General features: G+C 53.4%; 3 protein-coding genes across 3 annotated transcripts; 1 reads left to right on the top strand and 2 right to left on the bottom strand.

Moving 5' to 3' along the window:
• Positions 1-295: 295 nt before the first annotated feature.
• On the bottom strand, positions 296-1,193 carry CKM354_000485600 (uncharacterized protein; the record flags this gene model as incomplete). Its single annotated transcript, XM_044800108.1, has 2 exons — positions 296-743; positions 820-1,193. The coding sequence occupies 2 exons, from the start codon at positions 1,191-1,193 to the stop codon at positions 296-298; spliced, it is 822 nt and encodes a 273-aa protein (XP_044656043.1).
• Positions 1,194-5,283: 4,090 nt separating this feature from the next.
• CKM354_000485500 (uncharacterized protein) lies at positions 5,284-8,157 on the top strand (the record flags this gene model as incomplete). Its single annotated transcript, XM_044800107.1, has 2 exons — positions 5,284-5,461; positions 5,510-8,157. The coding sequence occupies 2 exons, from the start codon at positions 5,284-5,286 to the stop codon at positions 8,155-8,157; spliced, it is 2,826 nt and encodes a 941-aa protein (XP_044656042.1).
• An 877-nt stretch (positions 8,158-9,034) lies between these two features.
• CKM354_000485400 (glycerophosphocholine phosphodiesterase) lies at positions 9,035-12,618 on the bottom strand (the record flags this gene model as incomplete). The annotated part of the gene is made up of 2 exons (XM_044800106.1): positions 9,035-12,429; positions 12,483-12,618. The coding sequence occupies 2 exons, from the start codon at positions 12,616-12,618 to the stop codon at positions 9,035-9,037; spliced, it is 3,531 nt and encodes a 1,176-aa protein (XP_044656041.1).
• Between the last annotated feature and the right edge of the window lie 460 nt (positions 12,619-13,078).

Genomic DNA, 13,078 nt, shown 5'->3' with positions numbered 1-13,078 from the left:
ACGGTGCAATTCTGGTTGCGTTGAGGTTTAGTGCAAGCCACCAGCGCGCCTCTCCAATCTGGGCATGTATGCTTGATAGCGGTTGATCATTCTGCCTATCGAAGCTATTCACGGATTCGTATCGTATCCAAAGAGCGACTAAGTTAGAGCTAATCCAAGACTTTCAAACTCCCGAAAAGACCCAAACTTCTGACAATCTGTTTCATCCACTGCGCGCTCGTCTTCTCACCCTCCTTCACGCTCCCAAAACTTCCCCAAATTCCACCTCCCTCTCTCACTCCAAACTTCCAAATCCTCACTCGACATCAACCCCACTATCCGCATCTGACCCCACCAACTTCGGCTCCCTAACCATAATATCCAACCTCACCAACTCCTCCTCCCTCTGCAAATAAACCTGTCTCTTCAACTTAAACCCCATCCTCTCATAAATTTTCAAATTCACCGCATGCGAAGATTCCAAATAACTCGCTTTCCCTTCCTGATCCGCGAGAGAAGTACAATATTCGATGACCTTTCTCGCATAACCTTTTCCACGACCGAAAGGACGTGTGCCGACATAGACAAGATACCAAGAGTCTTGATCGCGTTCACGTAGGACTTGGAGTTTGGTGTCGCCGAGAAGAGGGAGGAATTCCTGGAAGAAGCGGTGGCGGCCTTCTTTGGAGAGTTGGTAGTAGAGGCGCCACATTCCGCTGCGGAGGATGGTGGCGTAGTCATCCATGTTTTGGCCGGGTGGCATCCTGGTGAGGCGAATAAGGTTAGCGGTTTTAAGTATGGTATACGCAAGTGTTGGTGCAGGAAAGACTGCAGACCTACCACAGTGCTACGGCGTCGTAGTTTGGACCTGCGCTTACGACCAAGCCCTTGAGTAAGTGGGCATAGACAATGTACTCCATGATTTTCACATGGAGGTCCCATCTCTGTTGCTCGGTCCAGTGAGCACGATCAGGAGTATGGGTAAAGTAGGTGCTGGTATGATCCTCCTTGAAGGCTTCGGCCAGGGACAAGGCGGCTTCCTTGTAGTCCGCCAGAGTCAGGACGCGCACTTCATCACCGGTTACACCACTTTCCGCTGCTAGAGCTTTGACCTTGTCTGCTGCCTCAGAAACAGTGTGAACACTAGCCTCTGGGGCGACATCGTTCATGGCTCGCTTCTTTGCAGCGACAAATTGGTGGTGGTTGAACTCCATGATGGTAATAAAATGGAGTTGTGTTCACTATTCCGTTTACTAAGCGGGATGAAGGCGCGTCCTGATTTATTGATGTCTACGAAGTCCGACATCAAGGTATTACGATTCGCGTTGTTGGCCAGCGTGGTGACTACCGATGGGTCGGTGGAGCGGGCTTGAAATACGTGTATGCGGCAGCTCTGCTCGAGGAGGATGCTAGCGGCGTGGTGATGCTCGGACGGACTGGCTGTTCAGATGAAGAGTCGTGAGCGGGTTTTCGTTGGCAGTAATACGTTGCTGGTCAGAGAATACTGGTAAGGCAGCAAAGCTTATTGAAAGTCGTCGTTTGAGCAAGAGAGACGCAGCGTGAGGTCAACGAGGAACCCTGATATACTACTCAGTCATCACCAGACCCCACGCTAGAATGGTGCACCTACGCATGCTGTGCATCCGGCCCGCAGATAGCGGCTGGAGGAGGGCTATGTGAGCTCTTCTCCCACGGGCTGCCTCGTTGTTCCCCATGCCACACCGTTAAATAGCTTGCTGCACGTGTAGCATGTTGTGCCAGCATTGGGTCAACCACTCGATTCCGCCATCTCCGCTTCTTCGTTCCTCGTCGTAATCTTCTTGTCGAGAGCAGTGCAAAGTAGAGCAGCTGAGCACAGTGGCGTCGCTTGTGCCTTCCCGATCAAGCCTAAGCGCCGCTGTTCTGGATCCATGGAGAACATCGGGTCAAGGCACGCCAGATAAGCTTCTTCTGATGGTAGCGACAGGCAGAAGTGACGATGCATACAGTACCAAAATGCACAACATAGAATGCCGTTAGAGTTGCGGTAACCAGTCTATTATTGCGTCTTCAGTAACCGTATGTGGGCAGTAAATGGTCCAACCCGAAGCTTCGATGCTCGGACATAAATTGGGCCTTGTGACCAGAATGCGGAGTAGCAGCTGGCTCCGCGCGTTCCTATCAATCCTTCCAGCTATCACAGACTAGTGATAGCACACTCGTAACCATGCTGACGAGTCACTGTGCGGTGATACACAGCAATGTGGTCCTTCAAAGTGCTGTGGGACGCGTTTGGCTTCGATTCGACCGCGGGAGAACTTCGTACTAGGGACAGGCAAAAGCTCTGCTTCTCACTGCCGTGGCAGCTCGCAAGTTTGAGGGAAATGGAAGGGACCGGAGCAGTACACATAGTGAAGAGAAAAGGATGTAGAGATTAAGTGGCAGAGGTCAGGGTGTAATAATATTGATGCTGAGGGATTTGAACGAAAATGCCGCAAGCGCTAGCCATTCCAGGCTGGTCTCGATAGGCATCACAACTTCACCTCAATGCGACAGACCTTTTCGAGGCACGCAAGTACCTGCAGAAAAGTGCTGGATTACTCTGAAAGCACAGTCAGCCACTTTCCACGCCATGTGTTTAGGAAAAACTTATCAAAAAGTAAAGAGCCGCCTCCTACTGGCCTCTGCAAGCAGGAAACCAGCAGGAGGACGGCTCGCGACCCCTCGTCCCTCCTCAGCTCGTCTTGTGCTGTCCAGCACAACTTCCGCGAACATTGAAAAGCTCTGAATCCAGCACATCGACCACGTCGCAGGCTTGCGTGCTCCTCATTGTCGCGATGCCAGCCTCTTCCATGAACGAGCTCTTCGACACTTGCAACGCTACCAAACCGCTGACAACCCGGCGAGCCAGAGGTTCAGACAAGCACAAAACTTTGATCCTCACACTAGAGAGGCCCCGCTCCTCTGGCTCCTTGGTCCGGACATCAGGCAGAGAGGCAAAATGCTAGCATTTCAGGCCAGTCCAGCGGATGTCAGCCTGCAGCATCGCGGCTGGAGCGTGCGTCCGCTTCGGCCGATAAATGCGTGCCTTCAACAGTACCGATCTCGGTCCGTATGTGTGACTGTTCAGCAAAGCCCGAAGCATGCAGAGCTCAGAACAATCGCCGCCAACCAAACACCCTTCACCGGTTCTCTTCTTCCTTCGAGGAACCACCACCGTCATTCCCCAAGCCTCAAAGTCGATCGCAGGTATTCACTCCTTCGTTGCACCAGCCAACCTAGCTCGTTTCTCCTCGCCGGCATGCATCGGACTAAAACCATGTCCACTCCAGTGTGTTGTAGCACTCCCGCTCTGAGACAAGTCTTTGATTCCTTCCCTTCACCCATTGACGCAACCAGTGAGATTGATCAAGGATGTCCAGGAGGCAATGTATTGAACGGACAAAGTACATCTTCAAAAGCCGCTCGTCATCTGACAACAGTCAGGATGCAACCGAAAGCCCAGTGGGTTCGGTGCAGGGTGTGTTCGGCGCTCACCAGTCGACCTCTTCGTTGAACGTAGAAGGAGGCGATTAATGCGGCTGATCGGGCAATCTGCAATGAAGCATAACCACATCGTACGCTGTTGCTGTGATATGGGCTTGGAGGCTAGCGTGTTTGTGATGTGACAGGTTGGAGATTGGTAGCTTTCTGCCAATAGCAGCGTAGCGTGTAGGAGACTGTGCAGGATCTTGACCGAACAGAAACGTTACTGGCAGCATGGCAACGACACGCGAGACTGAAGGCGTACCGGAACCGGATCGTGCCAGAGGGACTCGAGCACATGCAGCAACCAAATCACCTGCAGCAAGTGGACTTCTCGACGGCGATCGGCTCAACAGAAGACACTGGGGCGCGGGAGCTATGTCATGCCTGGTAGACAGTGCAAGAGTGGCGTGCTTCTGCGTGTAAGCCCGACGGCCTCGCTACATGACGCCGACTTGGCTGACATGGTGCTGACGAGTGCCATCCGGTGCAAGAGATGAAGCTGCTAAACTGCACTGTCTGTGTGTGGGGCAATGACATGCTCTGCCAGTATCTCCACGAAGTGCCTTTCCACCAGCAAAGCTGTGCCACAGGCGTCAGACACCACCGAAGGTGCTGGTGAAATAGCCACAGCAGTCTCGAGACCCATCGACCCAGTTTCCAGCATAGCCATCTCTTGTGCCGGTGTCCATACAATATCGTGACTGGTCCGGCGTCTCAAGAATCTCAAAACAATTCCAATGCAGAAGTGTCCGACAATCTGTGCCCACATCTCTCCTGACGACATCCCGAACGTGAATCCTCTTCGGCTGCCCGTCCGTGATCAGAGCATTCGTCCAGCCAGCAGCCTCGACGCGCGCCTCCTCAGAGAGTCTTACCAAACCGACGCATGAAGCCGCTGTGTTACAAGCGATGGATCTTTCGATTTCGCGACCGGACAATACCAGCGATCCTTTCGTCTCCTGCAATCAGGTCCTTCCACCAGCAGAAATTCGGCTGCCGAAGCAGCTTCGTTCCACACTGACTTCACAGAGCTGATTGAAGGCGAACTAGTCAGATTGCCAGCTGCTCCCGTCTACCATGTGTAGAGACATGGCTTCAGGTCCGCAATACTTTAATGAACCGAGAAAATCGCTTAGGGTTAAGTCGTTCCAAGTGACACATCCGACCACGCTCTGGCTACTGCATTCAGTAATGTTCGTTGCTGTCAAGCACATCGACTGAGTTCGCGACCGGAGGCAGCGCTGTCCGAGAACAGTTGTCCTTCACTGCAGAGGCCATTCGACCTCAAAGATTCAGACGATGAGACACGAGGTGACTGTGGGGAGGGTATGTGCTATTGGTGTCTTTGGAGAAGTGGACGCGATGCATGCGCGAGGGTGGAAACGAGCTTCGGTGGACCAGATACGCAAAGGTTTGGTGGTGGATTCGAGCGATTGTAATTCGAGTCGTGAGGTCAGGCCGTGTGCCCGAGAGAAAGACGTGATCGAGTTCGGCGAGGATGTCGGTGGACAAGAGAAGGTTGCTGCCAATGGCTGGGAGAGCTTGTGGAAGGCGCGTCTGCCAAGACGTGCCTCGCGGGGCAGACGCGACATCAGGTGTTGACAGATCCGCCGACAACCACGATGCACAACGCTACGAGCACTTTTCTACTGTTCCGCTAATTGCAACGATCTTCCTTTGATCGCGTCGAAATTGCGACGCGTCTGTACCGGATCGATCCTGCTTCACAAGGATTTTGAAAATCAGGCATCAAGTCGCGTCCCAGTCGCGTCGGTGGCAACTGCGATGTCATAGAACATGCCTCCAGCAATTTGCGATTCCGAAGACGAGGAGGAGATTTTGGTGGAAGACGACGAGCCCAGTCAACGGAGTCACGGCAGCAATCGCAGTTTCGGCCAGGCGGTAGCGCTCGCGAATGAGATATTATCTGGTTCACAGGGACCCGGTGAAGCTGATGGCAGCAGCTTGTCCACTGGTAAATGGGACTAGGAATCCATTGTTTGCACAATGCTGACAGCGACAGGCGAGATAAATCGTCAGATCGCAGATACCACGCGAGGCTTCTTCAGCTCTGCTACCGACCACTCCAAGATGAAGGACGCTCCTGCATCTTCTGCCAAGCAGAAGCTGAGCAGACGACACACCAATGTCGATGGAGCCACTGCAACCAAAGCAGCTACACCAGTGAAGCGAACGCCGACGACCTACGGCAAGAGTAGCAACAAAAGCCAGCGTTCTTCGCATCCTAACCCTGACGAGGCGTTTCAAGCGTATTGCAACGATGAGCGAGCGTCTCAGGTATCCATATCTGCTGCTTTCTTGCAGCCCTCTGATTCTGCTAAAGCTACAGACGGGCTCCCGGGCGGTACGCTGTTGCAGGACTTCCAGCATCATGACCCACGAGCTCTCTTTCCCGATACAGGAAGCACGATTCCTGACAACGAGTCTTCCACACGGCGAATGGTCGAGCTCGCGCGAGAACCTCGGGTCATGCCGGACGCTTCGCTTCAAAAGCTGTCCGATGAATCACAGCCACAGCAGTCGAGCCCCTTTGTAGCATGGTCCGCATCTGAGAATCAGACACAGACGCCCAAGCTGAACTCAGACAAAGCCCTTCCGCGAAGTGTCTCATCCGCGCCTGTGGACAGTCATGATGCTGCTGATACTTGTCACGATTCACAGCACGATGAGCCCAAGAAGATCTCCCGCACCAAACCACTCGCGGAAACCGAGGCTTCTCCCGTTCAAGAAGACGTCGACGACGCTTCAGATCCGAAAACAGTCGGACAACAACCAATCTTGAACCCTGTTTCCGCAGGAGATGAGCAAACTAGAGGAGTAGACGAGTCCGCAAAAGTGCAGCTTGGGTCTCACAAGCCCAGACCACCGCCTAAGTCAAGCCCCATGGTCATCATACCGCCTGCCGAAATCTCAATATCTGAGGCAAACAATGATGTGTCAAAACCGCCACGGGGGCGAAAGCGCAAATCATCAGATGAGCAAGGCGCTGATGGCCACAAGCCTGATTCCGAAGCAATGAATTCCGATGATCGTGCTATTGGGCTTCCCAAAGAACTTTACAAGCCGAGGCCGAGCCGGCGGAGGGCTACTGCCATGGAGGAGCCCATTGACTACTCGATCATTCCCGAGAAGGCAGTCAAGAGACGACGCAAGACCCTCAGTGATGAACGTATAGATGACTCGAACCACAAATCGCAAGCACCGCTCACGAAGGCAACGTCGAAGACCCGCAAGCAGCAATCGGACAATGAGCATCGATCCTCTGCTGAGGTATCCAAGACCACAAGGCACAGTAGGCGCGACGAAGACGCAGAGCTGGACCTGGCCATCGCGAATAGTTTGCGCGATATGGAACAGTTGTCAGCTAGTAAGGCGTCGCCTACAGGAAAGCGAAAGAAATCTGCTCAGCCCACACCGACCACGCCACGGCGCGAAACGCAACACGACCCACCAAGACCTATGGCATCGCCGCTCAGCCCACCAGTGAGCCTCAAAGACATACCGAGCGCTTCGAAAACAATGTCAACGACGCAGCAAACAGCTACGACATCACCGACCAAAATGCTACCTCCATCGCTTCCCGCATCGGCGTCCAGGAAGGCGCCACGTAGAAGCCAGACGACCATCTTCGAGGATCACGCGGCTTCCCGTTCTCCCAGCCTGAGCCAGCAGCAGGCGGAGAGGTTGGCGACTGTTAAGGATGTACCCAAGTCCACTCAGTCGAACAAGCGAAAACGACGCACGATCGTGCAGAACGACGAGGAGGAAGAGGACGAGCTTGCGAAAGTGTCGCCGGCTAAGAAGCCAGCACCCAAGAAGCGAGGGCGGCCCTCAAAAGCTGAGACAGCCGCCAGGGCTGACGCATCCGGAAGGGCGCTCGTAGATGTCGAGGATGAGGAGCTTGTGGTTCAACGCCAGCAATTGGGCGAGAAAGCAGAGAAGCGAGTCTCCACTCCACACCCAAGCGAAGCGGATGCGGAGGACCATGACCTTATTTCATATCGCAAGAAGTCCACAAAACGAAAATCCTCCGCCGTGGTTCTAGAGGATACCGAGGATGAGCTGGAAGCACAACAAGAGGTGGGCACAAATCCTCAAGCGACCAAAAAGAACGGCCGAGGTCGACCCAAAAAGACGATCCTGGAAGACTCCGATGCAGAGTCCGTGTTGGACGACGAGAATGAACACTCGGATGCACAGCCCAAGAAGAAGGGGCCTGGTCGACCTGCGAAGGCGAAGGCAAATGGGGTTGTCGCCTCGAAGGAACAGGAGCAATCCACTTCAGCGAAGGCTACACCGAGCGCGGCTCTCAAACCAAAAGATGCCAACGCCAATGCCGCTGCCAGAAGATCTGGTCCAGAAAGTAAAGAACCAACTCCAGCACCTTCGGTTGAGAAACCTGCTACAGTGACCGCAACAAAGCACACGACACCCGCACCGGATGTGAAGCCCAGTCCGAACAGCCATTCACCAATTAAGAAGAACGCCAAAGTCATACATCGCGTAGGGCTAGGGCGTCGACAACGAGTGCAGCCGCTGCTCAAGATCATTCGGCCCGAAGCAAAAGCTCGCAAAGAAGATGCCACCCGAGTGACGACCGTGACCAGCGTTGCTGAGCTCGAGAAGAAATGGAACGCTGTGGAGGAGTGAGCTCTGTAATGAGCTCTTTCTCTCTCCTGCCACAACTATCTCCTGGCTTCTGCTTTGGCATTCGCTGTTGTGTTTACTCGTTGCCGACAAACAGCGCGTGGATTGTGATCTTTGTAGAATTTTGAACAGCATAGAGATACCCGCTTGTATTGATATTGCTGAGCCAGAAGATGGCACAATTGTAAACAGAGAATCAGATCGGTGGTCCTCAGCATCGCCAGCACTCAGTTTCCTTACCATATCGCGATCATATCTGACACGACATACCGAGAATGTTCCTCATGCATAGAGCCAGAGGACGAAAAGTTCAAGGCACACGACACGAAGACGTTATTGGAAACACCCGTGGACGACACTAGTGAGCATCAATTACTCATCCGAGAATACGCATCTCTATTCTTCTATCTCTTCTCTTTTTCACTGTACGTTCATCATTAAGCCCGTTTCATGCCCACAGCTCAACATATATCGATTCGAAGCTCAAGCGCGCCCTTCTTTTCAAAGGCAAACGCGAGCACCTCCAGCTCCAGACATCTCGAAAGAATACAGCATCAAAGGCAACAATCACGTCCACACCAACGCCAAAACTCCCAGTACAAGTCCTTTGGCCGCCTCCAACAAGGAAAAAAAACCGTACCGAGCACTTCAGTGCGATTTTTGAGCAAGGCCAAATTAATACCGAAAAATCAAACATGACTGGGCGCATGTTGAATCGTGCGCGCCACATTCCTGTCTGGTCCTGCAGCAGCTCACTGAGCGTTTCTTTTCTTTCAAATAAGAATGGAAGTCCTGTTCTTCTCTTTTCTCACACTCGTACAAATGCTCCATTGAGGAAAGATCACCTTCTCAAATCTCTTCCTCTTCCATCACAGCACTTCTAGTGCGTAGAATTCGGACGTGGCTCGTGATCCGTAGCGACACTGAGACCATTTTGGAGTCCGTTTGTCAATTCGCTCACGCCGTTCACCTGTGCTTTTTTCGATGCAATTTCAGCACCATTTGTGACTTTCTCCGTCAGGCCCTTTCGTACACGGGCCACGCTGTCCACGATGACGGCGTCGATGCCCCAGTCTGCCTGGAGGTTGCTGTGTATGGGGTCGTTGTTCGCAGTACCATAGCTGACGCAGACAAGGCCTGAAGATTGTACGACGTTGATGAGGCTGGGACAGAGCACGAAGGGGTCCGCGGCGCTGACAATGCCGAGGAGATTCCAGCGGGAAGCGAAGCGGATAGCCTCTTGTAGTGAAGATGCTCTGATGTCGCCAACAGGTGAGACTCCGGCATCTGTAAGGAAAAGTACTGGTATCGAAGGTTGCTTGAATGTCAAAAGCAAGCAGATATCCGGGTGGAATGAGCTGAAGACAATATTGCGCTTCTTGCGTCGGTCATAGACCATCTTCAACACTGTGTCGACGAACAAATTGAGCTCGACGGCATAGGTGTCCATCTCTTCCTCCACTGATTCGAACAGCATCGGATACTTCATTTCGATATTGAAGCCAACGTCTTCTGGCAATGTACGGAACATTTCCTCAAGCGTTGTGAATTGTGATTGGATGACGTCGCCACGACGATTGCCTTTGAAGCCCTTCATTTTGAAGTCGCGCGTGTGCTTGAGCCTGTCGTTGTTGTCTTCAATGAAAGGCGCCCCAACCGAGTAAGATCGCTGCACGCGCCGAATGTCTCCATCTCCGTTCCGTTCATTTCGCCCGTTCAATTGTGGTGGTGAGGCAGGCCGTGATGGCTTTGGCGTATCGCTCAATGCGAGGAACTGTTCCAGAGTTAAGGTGTGGACTGGCACGTCAGCGCCAGTCTCGCTGACGATGAAGTCGTGGTAGATCACCGGAACGTGATCCTTGGTCATCTGTACATCGAACTCGACATAAGACGCGCCCAAGTTGGCCGCGGTAATGAACGACTGGATCGTGTTCTCCCCCAGTTGCAAAGATGTCTTGGCGGACACATTCTTTCCGAGGCCACGGTGGCCGATGACCATTGTAGACGACTTGGTCCAGTATGTCTTCTCTTCACTGATGTTGAGGTTCGGATGCTGGAATGGTGATATGATGAGGAAGTTGAAGTTGACCGAACCAATAACATCAAAGTCTTGTCCTGCCAGCAAAGGGACACTCAGATCCGTCTGTAGCGTGACACGCTTGGAACCCACGCCAGGCTTGATGCTCGAAAGAAGAGCTGCAGCGCGGGCGATTCGTTTCTCGGTGGTGCCTGCATACGTAGGCACAAGATCGAAGAAAAGCTTCACCTTGGACGGATCCTTGGCCTTGAAAACTATTGGTGTGGTACTGATCTCCTCCTGGATAGGAAGATCGATAAGGGTAGGCTCGCCTGTCGCGCCCTGAGCGGTGACCACTAACGTTAACGCAGTATCCAGCTGTGTAGCGTGCGCATCTGCAATTGCGATATCCTCAAGGCTGATCGGCTTCAAATCCTTCTTCTCGTCGAGTGTGCCCAGACTGACAAGAATCATGGACTCATCGGTGAGGTATCTATGTCCGAAAGATTTGACAGGCTCGGGAATGCGAGCCTTCGCATCTTCCTTGGGCACTCCATTAGAACGTCGCTCCGCCAATGTGGTTGCACCTTTCGGTGGAGATCCCGAGACCTGAGCCTTCAGTTCTGGGCTGGCATTGAGAGCCGGCGTTGGACAGAGCGGATGCAGGTAGCGAGCGATATCGATGTGTCCTCGCAGAGCAGCGTGTTCGATGGGCCTCCAGCCAGAATAGTCCTTCTTATTGGGATCGGCGCCCTGGTCGAGGAGCAGCTTGACAATACTCAGATGGCCATTGACACTTGCAATGTGAAGTGGCGTCCAGCCAAAATCCCTGTCGGGCAATTCAACCTTGGTGCGGTGTTCGCCTACAGACGCAGTAAGTAGAGCCTTTGCGCACTCCTCATGGCCGTTCCTAGCAGCGATGTGGAGTGCTGTGTCGCCTTGTTCGTTCTGATAGTTCACATCCACACCAGCATCGACTAGCAGCTTCACGATCTTGTGATAGTTAGCTTTCGTTGCCAATGCTAGTGAGACGCCGCTCTTCTCAACATGCTTGTTCGTCAACGGCGCGTCTGTGAGCTCGTTCCAATCGTCGGCCATTAGGAGGGCTTTCGTCGTCCGATAATGTCCGCCGATCACAGCCAGGTGCAAAGGCGCATACCCTTCATCATCCTGCCACTCTTCCGAATCAATGCCGTGTGAAATCTCGAAAAGGTGCCAATCCTGGAGATGCTTCATGAGGAGCTGCGTTGCGAACACAAGACCATATTGCGCTGCATAGTGGAGCGGCGTCCGGCCATAGGTATCCTTGGACAATACGGCCTTCCTTTGTTTCTGGCTCAGATGATCGAGTATGAAGCCTAGAAGGCGTTCCGCTGTGTCGTCCTTGAAAGGCTCCTGATCGGGATCTCGCTCTGCGACCTTGAATTGTCCCGGCAGACGCGTGGGCGGCTCTGCTGGATTGATGAAGTTTGAATTCTTGACAATCTCTTGGAAGCCTCCCGACACCTGAGAAATCCGTGTGCGTCCTGTCGTGATTACGATACGGTGCAAGCAATTGCGCTTGTTCATATCATCGTCGGCGTCGATAGTAGGTACTTTACTCAAGATTGACTTGATGCACTGGAAAGACTTGTGCGAGATTGCTCTCTGCAACAAGTCGAGGTACAAACCTTTCAGCATATCATTCGCCACATTGGGGAGATGCGTAGCGATCAAGCCGAATAGCTCAGTAGTGTTATCCTGCGAGATGGCACTCTCCATCGCATCAAGAGCGGCCGAGGAGATCTTCAACGACGCTCTTGAGCCCATGCGATGGATTGATCCTGAGCTGCCCGAGGCGACGGAGCCATCGTCATCAACCACCTTGATCGTGGTCAATGCTAGCAGCCAGTCATTGATGCTGCGCAGGTCCATCTCCAGCTTATTGTTCGTCGCAAAAGCCTTTGGATCGACCTTTGTGGACAGATATCGCGACTGATGTCTTGAAGACTCAATCTTCTTGTCCAGCTTCTTCGTAATCTTCACGAACGCCGTCCTGTTGATATTCCCGTACCAACGCAGATTGCGACCCTGAGCGCGGAGCTCCAGTAACGTACTCGTCAGGTCCTGAACGTCCTCCTTTTCCATGCCGTCCTTGAGCTTCGAGGCCATGCCATAGCGGTCGTACAGGAGGCGGAGACGGCGCGAAATCTCGGCATATTTGCGATTGTAGAAAGTGTCAATGTCCTCCAACTGGCGATCAAGCGTGAAGAAGAACTCTGCCACACGGTTAGGTTATCTGTCGGCGGCCACGAGCACTCTCACCGTATACCAGCCAGATCCGGCTCTCCGTTGGTGCCAACGCTCGCCTTGGCGGCCTTGATCAGCTTCTTCAGCGCCTTGTAGTCGATGTACGCGGACGCCCATTCTGGGACCTGCTGGCGCGGCAGCTGCTGACCAAACTTCATCGTTATTTCGCGACCAAGCAGGCTGAGGAGCGCCTCCGGTCTGCGTCGGCGGCAGGCAGAGGGACCAGTGTCGGTGGAGATAACAAGCGGAAAGAGCTCCTGCGGACAGCAAATGCACGAGCTGTTAGACCTCGCAGTAGCTTTGCGGCCTCGAGTCAGTGGAAGGCAGCGGGCAGAGCTCGCTTTGTCTGAGGCGAGTGACCTCAGGGTGGACCGGGGCGGAGCATTCTGCGAGCGCTGCTATCGTCACCGCCGGGCGTGTGCTGGGTCAGTCGGCGCAAAGTGTTCGCAAGGAATTCTGTAGGGGCTCATCGAGACCATGTGAGCCGGCGGCGGGAACTCATTGGCCCTTACTTTTTTGGCTTACGGTCCGTAGCAAGCGACCCGCACGCAACTCGGACGTCTCGAGCGGCATTGAGGCATGATTTCTCGTCAATGCGGCGAGGAAGACTACGTACGC

Source organism: Cercospora kikuchii, assembly GCF_019650295.1.
Source record: "Cercospora kikuchii DNA, contig_00003, whole genome shotgun sequence".
Lineage (NCBI taxonomy): Eukaryota > Fungi > Ascomycota > Dothideomycetes > Mycosphaerellales > Mycosphaerellaceae > Cercospora > Cercospora kikuchii.
The sequence above is the reverse complement of the archived record's forward strand: the minus strand, read 5'-3'. Positions and strand labels throughout refer to the sequence as shown.